This window comes from Balaenoptera physalus (assembly GCF_965194825.1).
Source record: "Balaenoptera physalus genome assembly, chromosome: 11".
Lineage (NCBI taxonomy): Eukaryota > Metazoa > Chordata > Mammalia > Artiodactyla > Balaenopteridae > Balaenoptera > Balaenoptera physalus.
In genome coordinates this window covers 39552296-39571870 of record NC_138896.1, presented here as the reverse complement: position 1 = coordinate 39571870, position 19575 = coordinate 39552296, and the positions used below count along the sequence as shown (strand labels likewise).

The 19575-nt window shown below is 49.4% G+C and overlaps 1 protein-coding gene across 5 annotated transcripts in view; it reads left to right on the top strand.

Annotated features, from left to right (window-relative positions):
- The window catches only part of ZNF76 (zinc finger protein 76), a 32004-nt gene extending 12496 nt beyond the window's left edge, over nucleotides 1-19508 (top strand). Inside the window, exons 2-14 of one of the 5 annotated variants that reach the window (XM_082414686.1) lie at nucleotides 6109-6277; nucleotides 9937-10017; nucleotides 10133-10210; nucleotides 11467-11666; nucleotides 13713-13829; nucleotides 14169-14244; nucleotides 14837-14962; nucleotides 15082-15261; nucleotides 16057-16290; nucleotides 16385-16548; nucleotides 17260-17424; nucleotides 17969-18082; nucleotides 18634-19508. In XM_082414686.1, the coding sequence (XP_082270812.1) occupies nucleotides 6205-6277; nucleotides 9937-10017; nucleotides 10133-10210; nucleotides 11467-11666; nucleotides 13713-13829; nucleotides 14169-14244; nucleotides 14837-14962; nucleotides 15082-15261; nucleotides 16057-16290; nucleotides 16385-16548; nucleotides 17260-17424; nucleotides 17969-18082; nucleotides 18634-18738 (1713 nt within the window). In that variant the 5' untranslated portion in view covers nucleotides 6109-6204 and the 3' untranslated portion in view covers nucleotides 18739-19508. The other 4 variants (XM_082414685.1, XM_082414689.1, XM_082414687.1 and 1 more) reach the window with 4 other exon arrangements.
- Nucleotides 19509-19575: the final 67 nt, after the last annotated feature.

Sequence of the window (19575 nt, the reverse complement as noted above, 5' to 3'; positions counted from 1 at the left end):
TTTTCTGTGACTAATTCAAACCTATAAAATTGTAGTAGCCAAATAGGAACCATACTAAAAAGTGCTTTGGGCTTTTAACATCATTGTGCCTTTTGGAAAGAGATGTTTAGCTGATGTTTTAAATATGTTTCTGTTATTAATTTCCTGTTTTCTCTTTAGTGTTTGGAAACCCACAGAACCAAGCCTGTTTCACTAAGCTTTTTGTGTGTGCATAGAAGTCTTCTTCTATAATCACAAATACTGAATCATTTTACTACAGCTCTTCCAAATCCGGTTCTAATTTGTTTGCCACTTGACTCCCTCAGCCTTCATCCCTCCCAACCTAATGTCGCTTTGTCCTCTCTGAGAAGTTTTCTATATTTCCAAATGAAGAATTATCTGAGTGAAAATTGTCATTTTTTTTTTTTTCAAAGTTGAACATTCTTCTCTTTCCAAGCAAATGTTCTGTTTTTCTCTTTTTTGGCTTCTCAATACAGTTGCCCTCTGGGCTGGCTGAGGCAGAGTACAGAAAGCCTTGTTCCAAATGACCAGGGAGTTCGGGTTAGCAGAAAATGGTAGACTAGTGAACAGGTGCCTGTAGTCAAGGAGAAGCCCAGCCTGGGTGTGGATCAGATTAAATCTAAACCATGACCAAGTGGAGAAGCACAAATACATGGCTACTCTTTAATTTCCCGTCTGTCATTTCTCTTATTTTTCTGCTTTGGGGAGGCAATTTAAGCACATCTTTTTTCATAGAGAGACCTAAAGATTCTATGTGTCTAAAAAGTTTTTCTAGATGTTATCTCACTGGTAATTAAAATTTATGTTTACAATAGGAAACACATTTATATATTATGAAGCCATAGGGTTGTTTCCTGCATCAGAGCAAACAGTAGGTTAAGTTCATTTAAAAATGCAACAAACAGGAACTGGACTTGCTGATAATTCTGGGAGTGTCAGTCTCCCTTTTCATCCCTACCTTTTGTCATGCTCTTATTCCCCACTCCCTCCTTTCCCCCAGACTGGCTCTCCCCTATACCCAGCTCAGGTCATTAGGGATCTGGTATAACTTACACCCTCCAAGGAGAAAACATAGCAGTTGCCCCTGCTCCCCCCCCTCCCCCTACTCTTTCTCAGAGGGCCATGGGAGTTATGAATCTGAAATGTCAAGTACAGGCGGAAACTGCTCAGACCCAGCCATCCTGAGGCAGTCACAAGCCTCTCTTTGGCTCTGCCAGTGTCACTGTTGTTGGTTTAGTACTGGCACAGGAGGATTCATCATTTAACAAAAGAAAGGGAGAAAAATGGCAATTAGACACTTGTACATGCCTGGCAGCCAGGAAGCACCTTCTCCTCACCTGCTGTCAGGCTCTGTTGGAAAGCAGCTTCAGAGATCAGGGAATGGTAGAAGAGCAAGAGTAGACTGTTTTAAAAGTGTATATTATGAGGCTTAAGGAGGAAAACTGTATTTAGCCTGGACATGAGAACATGTAAAAGAGTGGAGATTTGTTTTCTTTGAGTCTAAAAAGTGTTATTTTGGGAAATGTGGCTACCAGCTATTCCCTCTTTCCATGTGGTCAGGTCGAGAAGAACTGGTTTTAAGTTGCAGTGGGTGAGATGAAAGCTAAACAACCAGTATTCAAGCGTTTTGAGAGCTGATGTTGTGTCACAGTGGATTAGCAAAAGGAAGAAATGCACCAGATATTGAGAGGTATGGACTCTGTGGCCAGCCAGCCTGGCTTTGATCCTGGCTTCAGCACTAACTAGTTCTGGGACCTTGGGCAAATTACTCCACCTCTAAGCCTCAGTCACCTCATCTGTAAAATGGGGATAGTGTACCTACTTCCTCATAGGATTATTTTTAAGATTAAAAGTTAATATAGGTAAAGTGCTTTGAACAGCAGCTGACACATTAAGGACTATATATTTGATAAGTGTTATTAGCACGAACAATGGAAAGGATCTTAGGGTCATTTGGACCAACACTTTATTTTACAGATTAAGAGGCAGTCACAGAAGATAGAATCGAGGTTAAAAGCCTTTCTGCAGACTTCTGGTCCCGAGCTGTTGCCAGTACTCTTGGCTGTTTTAGAAATACCCATTGCTTCAAAAGCATATCCCTTTAGGTTCCTCTTCCATCCCCTTCCTCAGAGCCAGAATTTCTCGAGTATTTCCTGTGTGCCATCACTGTGCTAAATGCTGACGTATGTGACCTCATTTTATCCTTACAGCAACGTTTGAAGAAGGCGCCACTATTATCCTCATTTTTTAGAAGTAGCATCTAAGTTTCAGAGAGGTTCAGTTACTTTCCAAGGGTACACAGCGTCAAAGAGGTAAAGTCTGGATTAGAATCAAGGCTGACACCAGAGCCTGTGTTTTTAACCATGGCACAGATTTTCCTCAGAAAGTCTCAATTGAATACAGATGAGCTAAATCAAACCAACCATTGCTTCAGCAGTCACAGGACCCAGCCATAAAGATCTGAGGCCATTTTGTAATCCCTTTTCAACCTACAGTCTGCTTTGTTTTCCGACCTAGGTCTCTCAGGTGTATTCTTATTTCTGACACAATGCTGTTTATATGAAAACAGGTTACCAAAAGAACTTCTCTCCCCGATCAAGAGAATGAAAGTTGAAGGTCCTGGAGCAGATGAAAACAGGCCAGGACCAGAGCTTTCATGAAATAGGGACCATGTGGGGGTTATCAGGACTCTGGGCAACATTGGGGTCACTGCCAGGATCCTAGTAGACCAAAGAAGAGGAGTCAGATGTGGGAATTCCTAGGCCAGTGGTTCTTTACCTCCTTTAATCCTTGTAAGACTCAGATGACAGTCATGGACTCTCCCCTCTTCAGAAAAATGTACAAGCTCACACACCAAAAAAGTATTACCAGGTGGCTTCAGGGTTCATAAACTCCAGCTAAAAACCGCTGTATTAGGCAGCAGAGTAGATTACTTAAGAGCCCACTCTGGTGCCAGATGGCCTGGATTCAAATCCTCTTCTTCCATTTATTAGCTGTGCAACCTTGAACAAGTTAATGGCTTGGGCTTCAACTCCCTCAACTGTAAAATGAGGATAATAATAGTATTTAATTAAAGGACCATTTTGGGGATTAAACGAGTTACTATATGTAAATGCCTAGTACATGGTTAGCTCTCCAGCAATATTCACTATTAGTGGTAGTAGTAGTGCTATCCCCAGAGCTTAGCCCATTCAGTAAATGTTTATGGACAGAATGAATGAATAATTCTAGCGGAGATGCCAAGTCTAGGGTAGAGTATCCCAACCAGTGTGTCACAACTGGGCTATAGTTATGTCAAAATACTGATCCACTCAGCCCTTCAGGCTGCCAAAGCCCCAGCTGGTTGCTCCTGGCTTCAAGCAGCAGCATCCAAAGTGTGACACACAAATATCCTTCTCTCTGGGTGCCCTGATGTGAAAACAGTTTGGGCAGCACTGATTGAGAAGATCAGCTGGCAGGTAGTGAGAATCAAGCAGGAAGTCCAGACTCCAGGTCCAGGAGAATTCTATGGATGGGTGGCAAATAGTATCTTAACCCCTGAGCCTAGAGCAGAGGCTCTAGTACGCTCTGTACTACGGCAGACGCAGAGCAAGTACTGCCAGTAGGACACTCCAGCGCTTCCCTCCTGGCACAAGGACCTGGTAGGTCACTGAACAAGGAATTGTGGAGAGCCCACAGTGAACCAGGAACCAGGCTGGAGCCCAAAGTCTTGTGTAGGCAACATGTGTTAAAGAGGTAGTGATAAGTACTGAAGTAGGTGACTCCAGGATTGTGAGTGCCAGGAAGAGGTAGTAGCCAGGGCTGCAGGGACTTATAAGGGGGCCAGCCTTGCCTGCAAGGAGAATGAATTCTTAGGGTGGTAGGAAGCCACTGAGGAGTTTTAATCAAGGAAGTGGTAGATTTAGATCTGTACGTAGACATTCTGACACAGTATTACAAAATGAATAGGAAACGGGCAACAATTTATTGAGGACATATGTTAGGCTCTCACATTAGTCAAGAGGTACAAGGTGATACTCATCTGAAATTAGGTACCTAGACTTTTTTGTCTATCTTTTAATTTTTTAAATTAAGGTATAATTGACATACAACATTACATTCATTTCAGGTGTATATCATAATGATTCGATATCTATATATTGTGAAATGATCGCCACAGTAAGTCTAATTAACATCCAGCACCATACACATTTACAGAATTTTTTTTCTTGTGATACAAAACCTTAAGATTTGTTCTCTTAGCAACTTTCAAATGTGCATTACAGTATTATTAACTGTAGTCTTCATGCCGTACATTACATCCCCCAGGACTTATTTTATAACTGGAAGTTTGTACCTTTTCACTCCCTTTACTCATTTTACCTACCCCCAACCCCTGCCTCTGGCAATTACCAATCTGTTCTCTGTATCTATGAATCCATTAGATTTTCTTTTTTAAGACTCCACATATAAGTGAGATCATAGTGTTTGTTTTTTCTCTGCCTGACTTATTTCACTTAGCATAATGTCCTTCCTCAAGGTGCATCCATGTTGTCGAAATGGCAGGATTCCATTCTTTTTTGTGGCTGAATAATATTCCATTCTGTGTGTGTGTGTGTGTGTGTGTGTGTGCGTGACAACTTCCTTATCCATTCACCTGTCAGTGGACACTCAGGTTGTTTCCATGTCTTGGCTATTGTAAATAATGCTGCAGTGAACATGGAGGTGCATATATCTTTTCAAGTTAAGGTTTTTGTTTTCTTTGGATAAATATGCAGAAATGGAATTCCTAGATCAAATTTTTAATTTTTTGAGGACCCTCCATACAGTTTTCCATAGTGGCTATGTCAATTTACATTCCCACCAGTAGCACACAAGGGTTCCCTTTTCTCCACATCCTTGCCAACACTTGTTTTTTCTTGTCTTTTTGGTAATAGACATTCTGAGAGGTGTGAGGTGATATCTCATTGTAGTTTTGATTTGCATTTCACTGGTGATTAGGGATGTTGAACATCTTTTCATGTAACTTTTGGCCATCTATATATCTTCTTCGGAAAGATGTCTTTTCAGATCATCTGCCTGTTTTTCAGTTGGATGGTTTGGCTTTTTGCTGTTGAGTTATATGAGTTCTTTGTATGTTTTGCATGTTAATCCCTTATCAGATACATGATTTGCAAATATTTTCTCCCATTTAATAGGTTGCCTTTTCATTTTGTTGATTGTTTCCTTTGCTGTGCAGAAGCTTTTTAGTTTTTTAGTCCCATTTGTTTATTTTTGCCTTTGTTTCCTTTGCTTTGGTGACAAATCCGAAAAAATCATTGCCAGGACTGATGTCACGGAGCTTACCACCCATGTTTTCTTCTAGGAGTTTTATGGGTTCAGGTCTTACATTAAATTCTTTAATCCATTTTGAGTTAATTTTTGTGTATGTTGTAAGATGGTGGTGTACCTAGACTTCTGAGGAAAAAGGAAGAATCAAGAATGAACCCACTGGGAATTCCCTGGCGGTCCAGTGGTTAGGACTCCGTGCTTTCAGTCTTAGGGCCCGGGTTCAATCCCTGGTCCAGGAACTAAGATCCCTCAAGCCATGTGGCCAAAAAAAAAAAAAAAAAAAAAAGAATGACCCCCCACTGATTCTGGGTGGCTGGACATGCCATCCCTGGGATAGGGGATACTGGGAGTGGAACAGTTCTTGGGGTGGGGACCATTGTGAGTTCTGTTGGGGACTTGTGCTGTTTGTGATGCCTGTGTGATATTTACAAGGCTGGTGAATGGATAGATCTGAGCACAGGAGAGATGTCAGAATGGTCACAGAGAACCAGCAGCAGTGGGGTTGGCCGCCTGCCTTCAGTGGGGCTCCCTTCTAAGGGGAGCGAGTTTAAAAGTGGGTTTTGATTAATGAAATCTTACTTTACAATCAATTTGGCTGGCATGCTTCTCTTGCATGCTCAACCTTTAGAATTCTTAAGTGTGTATATTTTGAACTCTCTTAATAAAAACCAACATAGTTCTCTACTTTGAAGAATTCGCCTCTTTTTTTTCTTGGCTGGCCTCCTTCATTGTCCCTGTGTGTCCTTACGGCAGGAGGAAGCCGTACAGCTCATAATATGACACTGTCCGTTTTCTCAGATTCGTGACGCCAAAGGAAATCTCTGACCTCAGCTGTGGCTCTCAGTGCTGGGAAGAAGACAACTTCATGTCTGAGTGTACGAGCAGGAGTTTGCCATGGAGAGCTTGGGGCTGCAGACGGTGACCCTCAGTGACGGGACGACGGCCTACGTACAGCAAGCTATCAAAGGTATTTCCGGGGACCTCAGAATCCCGCCCTGTCCCCGTCCCAGAGTCTCACGACTACCCTGCCTTCCAGCCTGCTTGCCACAGCCTGCTCTGCATGAGAATCTCTCAAGGTGATTGGTGGAAAGGGAACTCCTTAAAATGAAATGCCATGTAGGCAGGCTAGAAAATCGGACTAGCCTAGCTATAGGAGCCAAGACCTCTGAAAGGCAGACTTCCTTACATGTGGTGAGTAGTTCATAAATATTTCTGGAATGGATGAACACAGTGCTGGTTGTGACTTCCTGCTTTTCCAGTTTCTCAGTGCTTTCTAGAAGCAGTTCATTTTAATTTAAGCAAGTTTAAGCAGTCAAACTATCTTCTGAGCATCTACCATGTACAAGATACTCTTCTAGGTTCAGAGGGGGCACCCAAGCATAGATCTCATGCCTTAGACCCCACTAGGGTGACCAGAAATAAAAATACAGGGCACACAGTTAAATTTTTTTATTTTATTTTATTTTATTTATTTATTTATTTTTATTTTTGGCTGCGTTGGGTCTTCGTTGCTGTGCGCGGGCTTTCTCTGGTTGTGGCGAGCGGGGGCTACTCTTCGTCGCGGTGCGCGGGCTTCTCATTGCAGTGGCTCCTCTGGTTGTGGAGCACGGGCTCTAGAGTGCAGGCTCAGTAGTTGTGGTGCACGGGCTTAGTTGCTCCGTGGCATGTGGGATCTTCCCGGACTAGGGCTCGAACCCATGTTCCTTGCATTGGCAGGCGGATTCTTAACCACTGTGCCACCAGGGAAGCCCTAGTTAAATTTTAATGACAGATAAACAACGAATAATTTTGTAGTATAAGTATGTTCCAGATACTGCATGAGGAAGACATGTATAAACATGGGATTAAATATTAAAAACAGTAACATAATAACACCAAGTACTAAAAAAAACTTCATTGTTTATCTGAAATTCAGGTTTACCTGAAATTCAGATTCTCAAGGAGGGCGTGGAGTCAGAACAGAGCGTTGTTGAAGGGCAGGGCCTTCTGGCCAGGGACACTCACCATCCTGACAGCCTCTGTCTTTCTCGCCAGCATTCTCAGGCTTGCCAGATGGCATGCGTGTCTTTCTTGGACAGCACTGGCCAAACACCGCCTCATTCCTACTCTTTATTTTGTCATTTCTGGACTCTGTGAGCACCGCCATCCACGTGACTGCACTGTCATTGTAACATTGCCCTCCTCCATTTCAACACATTGTCAAAATGTATTTCAGGTCCCAAGCTTACAGATAAATTGTTTGTTGATTTCATTTTAAATCATCTGCTTCCTGACGACGACAAAGAGGCCCCTTAAACTCATCAATAAGCTTTTTCCATATGATGATGTATGGGTCTGGCTGACTTCATTTTCGTGGTAATGGAACTTCTCTAGAATACTTGTGAAGCCTGCAACCCTCTGTTTGCAGACTTCCCATCACAGGTCTTGCCCCTTTGCAGCAGTCTCAGTGGGATGGAAGAACTTAGGAACTATAGATGGGGCTGTGTTTACTCTGTGGACCCAGGTATTTCCCATGCCTCAGTCTTCTGTTATGAATTAATGGTTGACTGAATGAATAAAAAACAAGTGGCAACACTTGGCCTGAGGAAGCCACACTCTTTTCTTACATCTTGTCTTCTTATGTCTGGATCTCTTTGCCCCCCCCACCTCTCCGTTTATATCTTCCTCTTATCACTCTTCCTGGCTCTGTTCTCTGCCTCCTCCATGGTGCTGTAGTGTGTGCTTACATGAGTGCACACACACACTCACACACAACAGATTTCACACTACTGAGAGCAGAGTTGGCCCTCAGGAACCAGAACCTCACTGTCCTGAATGGCAGCTCTCTTGCTGGTGAGCTCCTCTGATGCCCTTGACCAGGGCACTTTCATCTCTGTCAGCAGGCAGCTCTGCCTGGGCCCAGCTTAGCCAGCCGAAAGCCCTAAAATTTTATGACACTTACCTATAATTAGGGTAAGTGTGAAACCTGTTATTCAAAGCCGACACTTTGGAGAGTGGAAGAGCGTGCTATGAATAACGGTGCTGGCACCGTTCCAGGCAAACGAACATGCAGTCACCTCTGTAGTGGGGTATGAGGGCCCTGACGGTCAGCTCTTCTCCCCCCTGCCTCTCCCCATTGTCATCTCTGCTTGTTAAAGGAAATTCAAGGTTGAAATTTTCTCCCAAATAACTCTTCTCAACCTCTTGTTTCCTGCCTTGAAGCAGTACCCACTCCGCTAGCAGAAGCTCTGATGATACTTTCAGAACCCCATGTACTGGTGCCCTTGCCAGGACAGCTAAAGTGTTAAAAGGCAGGGTAGCTTACTGCTTGCTGGGCGGGAGGGAAGAGGGGGAGTCGCTCTCCCCTTGTCTCAACTGCCTTTCACTCCTACTTCTTATCTTTGTCTCCACCTTCCCTGCCTCTGGCTGGGTTGCTGAACTGTTAGTTACTGACCCAAGAAAACTCAGTTTGGGGACAAGTTTGGGAATTCTTCTGAGTGGGAGACATCAGCAGAGGTGAGCCAGAAGTAGCTGCCTGGTCCTTCTCCCACATCATAGGAGCTCAAATTCCTAAACCTGAAACTTGCGAAGAAAGGAACAAAGAAAGCACTTGTCATTAAGTCTTCAGTCTCCCTTTCCTTCTTCCCTTTCTCACTTCCTTTACCCCTTCTCCCTCTCAACTCACTGGACATAAGGAGAGGCCTATCTAATTCTAATACTAAACCTAAGAGCCTTTTGCTCTTAGAAGAGGAAACTGAGGCACAGAGAGTTTAAATAAGGTGTCCAAGATCACACAGCTAGTAAGAGGTAGAGCTGAAATTCAAACCCAGGAGGCCTGGACTGGTTCCAGAGCCCACTGCTTTTTTTTTTTTTTTTTTATTTTTGGCTGTGTTGGGTCCTCGTTTCTGTGCGAGGGCTTTCTCTAGTTGCGGCAAGCGGGGGCCACTCTTCATCGCGATGTGCAAGCCTCTCACTATCGCTGCCTCTCTTGTTGCGGAGCACAGGCTCCAGACGCGCAGGCTCAGTAGCTGTGGCTCACGGGCCTAGTTGCTCCGCGGCATGTGGGATCTTCCCAGACCAGGGTTCGAACCCGTGTCCCCTGCATTGGCAGACAGACTCTCAACCACTGCGCCACCAGGGAAGCCCCAGAGCCCACTGCTTTTAACCTCTAAACTATATTGCCTTATCAGAGGGTCTAGGGCTTGGCATACTGCCACAGCGGGAGACAAGGGAATGTATTTTAATTTAGTTAGTTTGAGTCAGATCTGAACTTTGACCCACTGGGGCCTTTCCACATTTCAGGGCATCCTTTGTTTGCCATTTAGCTCAGTCTCAGCAGCTTACTGCCAGGTTGGAAGTCCCCACTTTGCCAGGTGTGGGTAGAATAATAAAGGAAGTTGCTCCTCCTGTGAGTGACAGGAAGGGAATCTGCTGGGAGCTATAGGGTTCCTCATGGCAGGACATCTCTACCGCCGGTACCTCTGAGGCACAGGCCTGGGAGGGAGGGAGGGAATGAGGTAACATGGAGAATGTCACCTGTGCTTAGACACACGGTCTGTGCCTCTAACAGGCCTCTGCTAAAACAGGCATGTGTCCCTCAGCCCTCTTCTGGGCCTGGCCCGCTTCTCTCTATTTCCACCTCCACAGGAGAGAAGCTTCTTGAAGGGCAAGTGATCCAGCTCGAGGATGGGACCACTGCATACATTCACCAAGTGACAGTGCAGAAAGGTGAGGGCATCCTGAGACACCCCTGCCTCATGAGGCAGGCCAGGCAGCCCCCACTGAAGGACCCCCCTCTGTGACACCGAGCTCCAGAGAAAGGCAGGCATTGCTCTCGTTACAGAACCTCTTTCCTTTGAGGATGGACAGCCCGTGCAGCTGGAAGATGGCAGCATGGCCTACATACACCGCACACCCAAAGGTGGGGTCACAGTTATCACGACTGGCAAGAAGGAAGGGAAGCAGAACTGGCAGAGGTTGGGGGTTGGAGTTGTGCACCCTGGGAGCTGGGGCAGAGACATGGAGCTGTGGTCTGCAAGCTCACCTGATTCAGCAGGCTCGCCTGCCTTCCCTGGCGTGGACCACAGGAACAGCTGTTTCTGCCCCCGGGAGGCTGAGCATGGGGTCTGTAGCCTGGGCCTTGATGACGGCTTTGGCTCCAGCACAGCCACAAATTCTTAGGCCTTTAAATAGGACCCAATGATGTCATCGAAGACCAGGACTAAAGACTTAACTATCATTTTTTTTAAGAATTAAGCTTTAAAAAAAAAAAAAAAGAATTAAGCTTTTAAGGTATCGAAGAATAATGGTTTATTACTTCTACAAGTAGTTTCTTGAGCAATTATTGCATGCCAGGCATGGTACTAGGTGTGGAGTATACAAGAGAGAACAGAGTCGGACATAGCCTCTGCTCTCCTAGAATCTAGTGGGGGAAATAGGCCTGAAATGAACCATCATGATGAACTGATCATTGCAAATGGAGTTCAGGCTCATGGAGGGCTTCTCTGGGGAAGTGACACTTGAGCTGAGTGCTGGAGGGTGAAGTGCGCTTAGCTGGGGAAGAGCAGTGGCAGGGAAGGTTCAGTACCCCAGACAAAAGGAACAGCATGTGTGGTCCGGAAACGGGGGTGGGTGGGGAGAAAGAACGGCACGTCCAAGGAACTACTAGGAGCTCGAGTACTGGGGGTGAGGGCAGAGTGGGTGAGATGAAGCTCAATAGAGAGGGCGGGGGCCAGAGCAGTGGGGCTTCAGGATAAGAGTTTTGGTCTTTATCCTGAGACAAATGGAACACGGTTGAACTGTTTAGAGCCTCAGGTAACGTGATCGCATTTGTGTCCTGCAGAGATCCCTCTGGATGCTCTGCTGCCTGGAGGGAACTAGGGGGTGAGGGGCCACCAGTTAGGAGGTTCTTGTGGTCATCTAGGCCAAGATGATGGTCCCCTCAGGTCCTCACGGAGCTTGTGAGTTCCCAGTCGGTACTCCATAGGAGACCTCATGCTTAGGAGAGGCTGCCCCAGAAGGAAGGCCAGCCCGAGTGAATCGCTAAAGTGAGGGACCAGGAGAAACCCGAGGTTAAAACCCTCCTTGGTATATGTACCTCTCGTTACCTAAAGCCCAGGTCCCAGCCGCGTCTTTTGCCCTTGTGCAGCGTCTGGGCTAACCGCATGTTCCCTGCAGAGGGCTATGACCCCAGTGCCCTGGAAGCCGTCCAGCTGGAAGATGGCTCCACTGCTTACATTCACCACCCCGTGGCTGTGCCATCCGACAGCACCATCCTGGCCGTGCAGACAGAGGTGGGCTTGGAGGACCTGGCCACAGAGGATGATGAGGGCTTCAGCACGGACACAGTGGTGGCCCTGGAGCAGTACGCCAGCAAGGTGAGCTCTCTTGGCCCTGCCAAATCTGCCACCTTTCTAGAGGACAAGGGCAGTCCTGTGCCTGAACATGGCCGGGGCTACTCCCTTTGCCCCTCCACACTGGCTCCCCCGACTTATCTCTCACACGTCATCATCTCGGATAAGCATCACAGCCTGGCCAGGGCCACCGACAGCTGTGTACACTCACGCTTGTTTATACTGTCTGTGCAGAGGGAAGGCAGCTGTAGGAAACAGCGATATCCGTACGGTGGGAATTTAGGCCCAGCTTCACTTTGGCTGTACTGTCTAAGAAAGCTCTTGCCTTGCCAGTGAATTTTATTAGTTTTCCAGTCCACCGAGGTCAGATGTTCTTGTATTTATTTCTTCTCTGCGACTCGTTAAGTCATTTGGGAAAATAACCTCAGTAGGCAGTGACAAGAGCAGATGTAACAGAGCAGCTGGGATTCTTGGAACACAAGGCTTGCACAGTAGCTCAGCTGCAAAGAAATGGATCTTGGCTTTCCAAACATCAGTCAGCCTAAGCTCTCTCTGCTGGGGCTGTGGTCCTGCCGCAGGGGGACCAGTACAGAGGTCTGTGAGCTTTCCAAACCAGGGTGCTCCCTCGCCATGAACAGCAGTGCCTCCGGGTAGATGTGGCAGGGCTTCCTGGAACACCGTTTTACCCAAAGACTGGGGGGAGTTATTTTTATAATAAAACTAATGTGGCTGTATCGTAAAAGAGAAGAGGAAATCCTCGTGTCTTTTCAAATTGAAGCACAAAACTTGGCAGTAGGCCCCTCTGGGCTATGCCCACTCCCACTCCAGTTCCCTCAGGTGTATTTTAGAAGCCTAATTTGAGGCTTACTGACGTTGGAAAGACAACTGAGCTTTAAATTGTGAGCCCTGAGATCTGTGCTGGCTCTGCCTCTACCTAGTCTGGCCTTGGGTAAGTCACTCCCCTCCTAGGCCTCAGCTTGTTCCTGTCTCATACGATGAGATGGGGCCAGATGATCTCAGAGGTCGCTTCCAGCCCTGAAGTTCCTTGATTCCCTTGATTACCTCAAGAGCCAGTGGGACACGGGAATGAAATCTGAACGCCTGAGTGGGTTAGCCTGCCAAGCAGGCCTGGCCACCTGTGACCCTCTCCTGCCACCCACCAGCTGCTTAAGTATCCATGAAACTTTGTCAGCTGCTTGACCCCTTGACCTGGAGCTGACTAGACAGACCTTGCCATGGATTTGGTCTCCCTCTTTTGTGTCCTGCTCACCACGACTTCCGGAGTTCTGTTTCAGGAGCTCCTTGGAAGGCCATAGTGTCCCAGAAACAAAGACTAAGGGACAGTCCCAGCAGGACTCTGCCCAGGAAAGCAGAAGAACAGTAAGGGCTCCACAAAGCCAGAGGCTGGTGTGAAAAGGGTGTTCGCAGGAGAAGGGGAAGGGAACGACTTGTTAGTTAGCCGGGTGCCGTGGTTAGAGCTGAGGCTTCTGGTGGGACTTTCGGGCCCCTGCCCTTGGCACTTCTGCGGTTTGTTGATTGTGACCACCTCACTTCTGGTGAACACAGGTGAGCTCATCCCCACAGCAAGCCACATGTTAATGCCCCTTCCAAACACAGGTTTCCCCCAGGGAGGGAGGGATCTCCTCCCGTCAGAGGATGAACATGTCCAGAGTTGCGCCTCCTAGGTTGGTGGTCAAAAGAAGGGGCAGCTGGCATGTGGAGTCACCACCCAGCTCAAGTGTGGCTGTTCAGACCACTCGTCCCTCACCTGACCTAGCCGTCTAGGAGATACCCTTTCTCCCAAAGCTGTCACAGCCCCTATGACATTTAGTCATTCCTCTGTCCATCAGAGCTGGGTGGTGACTCCACATGCCAGCCCCATTTCTGCTGCAGCATGCCCCGGTGTCTGTTCCGTCTGTCTGGATCTGTCACCCAGGTTGCACTTCTCCCCCTTGGTAGGTTTAACCCTATTTATTGGGTCTTAAGGGGCCAGCTGGGTCCTGTGTCCTACCTCTTCCCTTCTTTCATTGAGGAGAATACATATAGGGACCCCAAGATTTTTTTCCTCAGGTTCTGCATGACAGCCAGGCTCCCCATAATGGCAAAGGACAGCAGGTTGGGGACAGAGCATTCCGCTGCGGCTACAAGGGCTGTGGGCGTCTCTATACCACCGCTCATCACTTAAAGGTAAGGTTGCTGCAGAGAGCTTTTAGCCTTGCCATCTTCCCAGCAGGCTGTAATTCTGCCTTCCCGCTTTGACTGGAACTGGTCCCTGACCTCGAGTTGCTCATTGCCTCCTGGAAGGAAGAGATGAGTGTACAGAAAAGTCAGCACAGAGGGCTTTGACACACATGAAGAATGCAGGAGGGAAGAGAATCAGGGAAGGCTCTCTGGAGGGGGCATCTCAGCTGAAGAGGAAGCAAAATAAAGGAGGTGGCCAATGCTGATACTCCGGGCCCTAACAAGAACTCAACTGCCCATTCATACCCTTGTCCCTCTGAATTACATGATTGCTTGTCCTCACAGGTGCATGAGAGAGCTCATACAGGTGACCGTCCATACAGGTGTGATTTCCCCAGCTGTGGAAAGGCCTTTGCCACAGGTAACCTACCTGGATGGGAACCAAGGTGGACTGCTTCCAGTTGAGGGGAGAGGGTTCTAGATTAGCTCTGGCAACTCCCTCAAGGAAGCCAAGCACCAGGCTGCCTTCCTGGAGAGACTGCTGTCGGAGTTTTCTGACGCAGGGCGCCGTCTCTGGAGGTACCCTGTTACAGAGGCAAGAGGCAGCAGGAGCTGGGGGTTGGCAGAGGGACCTGCCTCTGCGTCAGCCCTGACACCCACCAGCTGGAGGTGCCGGGTGGTCGGTTGCATCCCTCTAGGCTTCATTTTCCCTCTGAATTGAGGCCCTTTAGGCATAGGTTCTCTAGGTTCCCTCTTACACTGGTTCTGGAATGGCACCAGCTGCCCCTGGAGAGGGAAGGAGAGTAGAGTGGGCTTCTCCAGCCCCTCTTACCTGCCCAGGCAGGGGTGGGATAGAGGCAGACACAGGCTTCTTGTGCCAGAGGAGGTCCGGAGCCTCGCAGAGCAGACCTGAAGATGGAGAGCCTCTGAATTAGGAAGAAGAGATGGTGGAGGATGAGGCCCCACCCAATGCTCTCCTCACCCCTCCTTTCCTCCCTCTCACACGCGGACAGGATATGGGCTGAAGAGCCACGTGCGCACCCACACTGGTGAGAAGCCATACAAGTGCCCAGAGGAGCTGTGCAGCAAGGCCTTCAAGACCTCTGGAGACCTGCAGAAGCACGTCCGGACCCACACCGGTAGGCTGGGCCCTGCCCGCCCTGCTCTGTTCAGACCCAGCTCTGAGCCCAGGGCTCGCCCTGCTCCCTGCTCCGCAGGACCCCTTCCAGAGCCGCCCTCACACAGCCCATCTCCACAGGTGAACGCCCCTTCCGGTGTCCCTTTGAGGGCTGTGGCCGCTCCTTCACCACGTCTAACATCCGCAAGGTACATGTGCGCACCCACACGGGCGAGCGGCCCTACACCTGCCCCGAGCCCCACTGTGGCCGTGGCTTCACCAGTGCCACCAACTACAAGAATCACGTGCGCATCCACACAGGTGGGCCAGCTGGCATGCAAGGACCACCCCTGAGGCCCCAGCCCCCTCTACCATAGGCTTCTGACCTAAACATGTTCTCGACGCGCAGCCCAGAACGTCATTCCAGGCTGGTCCGTGGGCAGGGCACGGGGTTTCGGTGGTTTCGGCCATATCCCCAGAACCACTCTTTCACTTGCAGTGAGCGGTTCCTCCTTCAGCAGTTAGGTCCAATCTGACGGGCATTGCTGGCCCTCTCAGCTCCCTGCTGCCTCTCTATACCCACCCGAAATTCTCCCACTCCAGCTGAGCTCCCAGAAAAAGGCCAGGGTCAGGCGTGGTGGGGAAAAAGCAGAGGGAAATGTCATCTTCAGCTCCTCACCTCATCCACTGTCCATGTGACTCCCGTGTATCCTCACCCTCCCCAGTGTTACGTCCCTGTCCAGCCTTCTGTGTCATCTCTCAGACGCATGTGTCCCCTCACTCTCCCATCGTACCTGACGTATCAGTCACCCCTCTCTATCTCCTGCCTCTTCTGTTCACAAGCCCCCAGCGCCCCCCACCAGCCCCTTCACTAGCCTCGGCCTTGCCCCTGCCATTTTCTCTCCACCTTGTCTCTGGGCTCCGTGGTCCCACGCTCACGTTCCCTCTGCCTTCCACTGGTCACCTTCCCCAACTCTGTCCATTCAGAGTCCCAGATCTCAGTCCCTCTTCCTCCGTCTGGCTCTCCCTTCACCAACCCTGTCCCCCACTCCTATCCCCTTAGTTTCCCCTTTGCCAGCCCCAGGTCCCACCCCCCTCACAGCCCAGTGTCCCCAGGGGAGAAGCCATACGTTTGCACGGTGCCAGGCTGCGGGAAGCGCTTCACCGAGTACTCAAGCCTGTATAAGCACCATGTGGTGCACACACACTGCAAGCCCTACACCTGCAGCACCTGTGGCAAGACCTACCGGCAGACCTCTACCCTAGCCATGCACAAGCGCAGCGCCCACGGCGAGCTGGAGGCCACGGAGGAGAGCGAGCAGGCCCTTTATGAGCAACAGCAGCTTGAGGGTGAGGGGCGTGGGCAGGAGGTGAGAGTGGGGACCGGCCGGGCCTCCCCGTGACCACCTGGTGGCAGGTGTCAGCCTGGGCTCTCCTCTCCCAGCAGCCTCTGCAGCCGAGGAGAACCCACTACCCAAACGACCCCGCATTGCTTACCTGTCGGAAGTGAAAGAAGAGGGTGATGACATCCCTGCCCAAGTGGCTATGGTGACCGAGGAAGATGGGGCCCCCCAGGTGGCTCTGATCACTCAGGATGGTGCCCAGCAGGTACAGACCCTGGGGGTAGAGGTGGGGTGGGCCACTCTGGCTGGTAGCCTCTCCCACTCTCTCTGGGGAGCTCCAAGTTCTAACAGCCCTACGTCCACCCAGTTTCTCTTTTTTAGCCTTATGGATCTCAGAAAGCTGAGGCCGAGGGTACCAAATCTTGTAACACAGGCCCCCACCTCTTCCTCATGCTTCCAGCTCAGTCTCTGTGACTTCTGGAGCACAGTTAGTAGCTTCCCTCTTTACTTGGAGGCTGACAGGTCCTGTTCATCTGAGTGAAACACTTGGATGTCCTTCTCAAGAGAGACATGTCGGTATACGGGCCAGAGCATGGTGTGGGATCTGGAAACTTGGCGTTTCTAGCCAGCAGTATAACCTGACCTTTGTCAGCACCCTCACTGTCAAGTGCACTTATGACTTTTGGGGTTGATATGAGGATGAAATTAGGTGGAGACCCTGAATTACATGGAACAGAGCCCTGAGGCAAAGTGGTGATGAATGGAAGTGGTCAGCAGAATTCTTCCAATGTAGCCTCTCTTTGCAACCTAGGGCCTGTTTTACTTGCTTGTCCTGACTCCCTCCACCCTGTGACAAGAAGCTAATCTAGCTTACCAATAAGCGAACCTGCTCTGGGAGAGCAGATTCATCTGCCTAGGGGCTTTCAGACAGCCCTCCCCTCCACTCCCAGCTCATCTTCTTCCTTGCTGTTGGCAGGTCAGCCTGTCACCAGAAGACCTGCAGGCACTGGGGAGTGCCATCAGTATGGTGACCCAGCACGGCAGTACCACCCTCACCATCCCTGGTCATGATGATGACCTTGCCACATCTGGCACACACACAGTCACCATGGTCAGCGCCGATGGCACCCAGACGCAGCCCGTATGACCAGGCGGTTTGCTTGGGGTTTCTTGTTCTCTTGTCCTTCCTTTCTGTGGGATGAGCCCTAAAGTGCAGGCTTAATTAGTCAAGCCTTCATACGAGGACCAAGATTCCCACACATAAAGGGTCTTCCCTACATCTTCTCTGGGTCGTCAGCAACTCTTGTTGAAAAACATTGCACTGGGAGTCAAGAGACAGTTTCTAAATCTCAGTCTACCCCAAATTTGCTTTGCTGCCATAAGCAAGTTACTTTTCCATGAACTTTAGTCCATCTTCAAATGAGGGGATTAAATTATCTCTGGGACCTTTTACAGCTCTGTCCTTCTGTGATTCAAAATTCCTAAATTAAGTTGGCTGTAAATTAAAGTAAAATACAACCCCACTTAGCTCTGAGCCCCAAGCTAATTAATTAATCTGACTCATAATGGTTTTATTCATTTCCTTCTGGGTTGTTCCCAGCCACCTTGCTTGGAGGGATTTTTTGGGTTGGGGGTTGGGAGAGTAATGTAGGTGTGTTGGAAAACCTCATTCTTCTATATTTCAGGTCACAATCATTACCTCTGGGACTGTGGTGGCTGAGGACTCAAGTGTAGCATCCCTTCATCATCAACAGGTGGCGCTGTTAGCCACAGCCAATGGAACTCATATTGCAGTGCAGGTGAGTAGAGGTCTGGTAGGATACTGTGGCCAGAGAAAGGAACTAGAAGGGAAGGGGAACTAGACGGAGGTCTTGAAGAGGACAGCATTTGGCTCAAAAAGAGCCCATTTCAGAGGACAAACCCCTTTCTGCCTGTATCCACACACCTGTCTCAGGCTCTTTCTTGACTGAGTCAGGGTAGGGAGTCCCTTCTGACCTTCAGGATAACTTCGATGGCAGTCTCCCTGGTGGTCTAAACCCTTCATTTCTTCGTGTCCCTGTTTCGTCATCTGGAAAATAAGGAGGCTGAAGTAGGTGATTACTCCAGTCAGTCGTCCTCCTCCTATGAGCAGACTGCTCTGTCTGACCCTGGACCATTCCATGGCTCCTCACCGTGTCTAGCCTAATAGGATTCTATCAGTGAACTTCCTGTTTCTTGGGGCCCTACTAAGTTCTCAGGTGTTTGGCACTGGGTGGGTGGAGATTCAAATAAGTAGGCCTCATATACTACCACTGGAATCTAGGAGGGAGGGTCTCACTCTCTCCTTCCTTCTCCTCCCCCTTCTCCACAGCTGGAGGAGCAGCAGACCTTAGAGGAGGCCATCAGCGTAGCCACTGCTGCCATGCAGCAAGGGACTGTGACCCTGGAGACCACAGATTCGGAGAGCGGCTGCTGAGCCCGAGAGGGCTGGGTCCCACACCATGTTGGAAGAGGTGCCATGCCGTACAGGCATCCTTGCCTCCAAGGGCGCAGGCTGTGGCTGACACGTGGAAGGTGGCCACACAGGTCTCTAGGGCAAGAAGGCAGCAGGAAAATGGCCTGAAGGGCACAGGGGTCCTGCCCAAGAGAAGGGCCAAGCAGCTGGAATCGGGGGAGTGTGTCATCCTCAGGAGCTAAGGAGGACAAGCTTGATCAGCAGGCTGCACTGGGGTGTCCTCCCCCCAAAATCAGCTGAGCACCCTCTCCTCTCTCTAGAAAACACCCTTCCCGCCCTTGGTCCACTCCCCTTCTCAGGTGGCAACTGGGGCTGCTCTTGGGACTGGTCCTCTGCTCCAACTGGTCACTGCCCACTAGGGGAGAAGGCAGACAGCCCTTCAGCCCAGTAGGGGCAGCTTGGGCCCAGCACTGCCCCTCTCAGCAATAACCACCTCCCCGGAGGCCAGCCGAGATGTCTGGCCACTTGGCAGCAGGGACTTTCTGCCACTGCCGTCAGAATTGCTCAGGGGCCTGTGGCTGGAGTAAAGGTGCCCCGCCCCACCCCTACCCCCAGCTGCTCCCCAGCCTCTCTGTGGCAGAGAGGCAGGGAGCAACCTTGTACATACTGGGGATTGGGTGTAATTTGTTTTATTTTTTTTAATTCCATTTTGATAATTTTTTTTCCTGCTCTGGATGGTGGTGGCAAACGGGTGAATGAGTATTTAATAAAAGTTCCAAGTTTCCACCTGGGCCCCTCCCTCCTCCTCCCTCCTTTCAGCTTCGGGCCCTGGTGGCAGGGCTGGTCAGATCAGGCTCT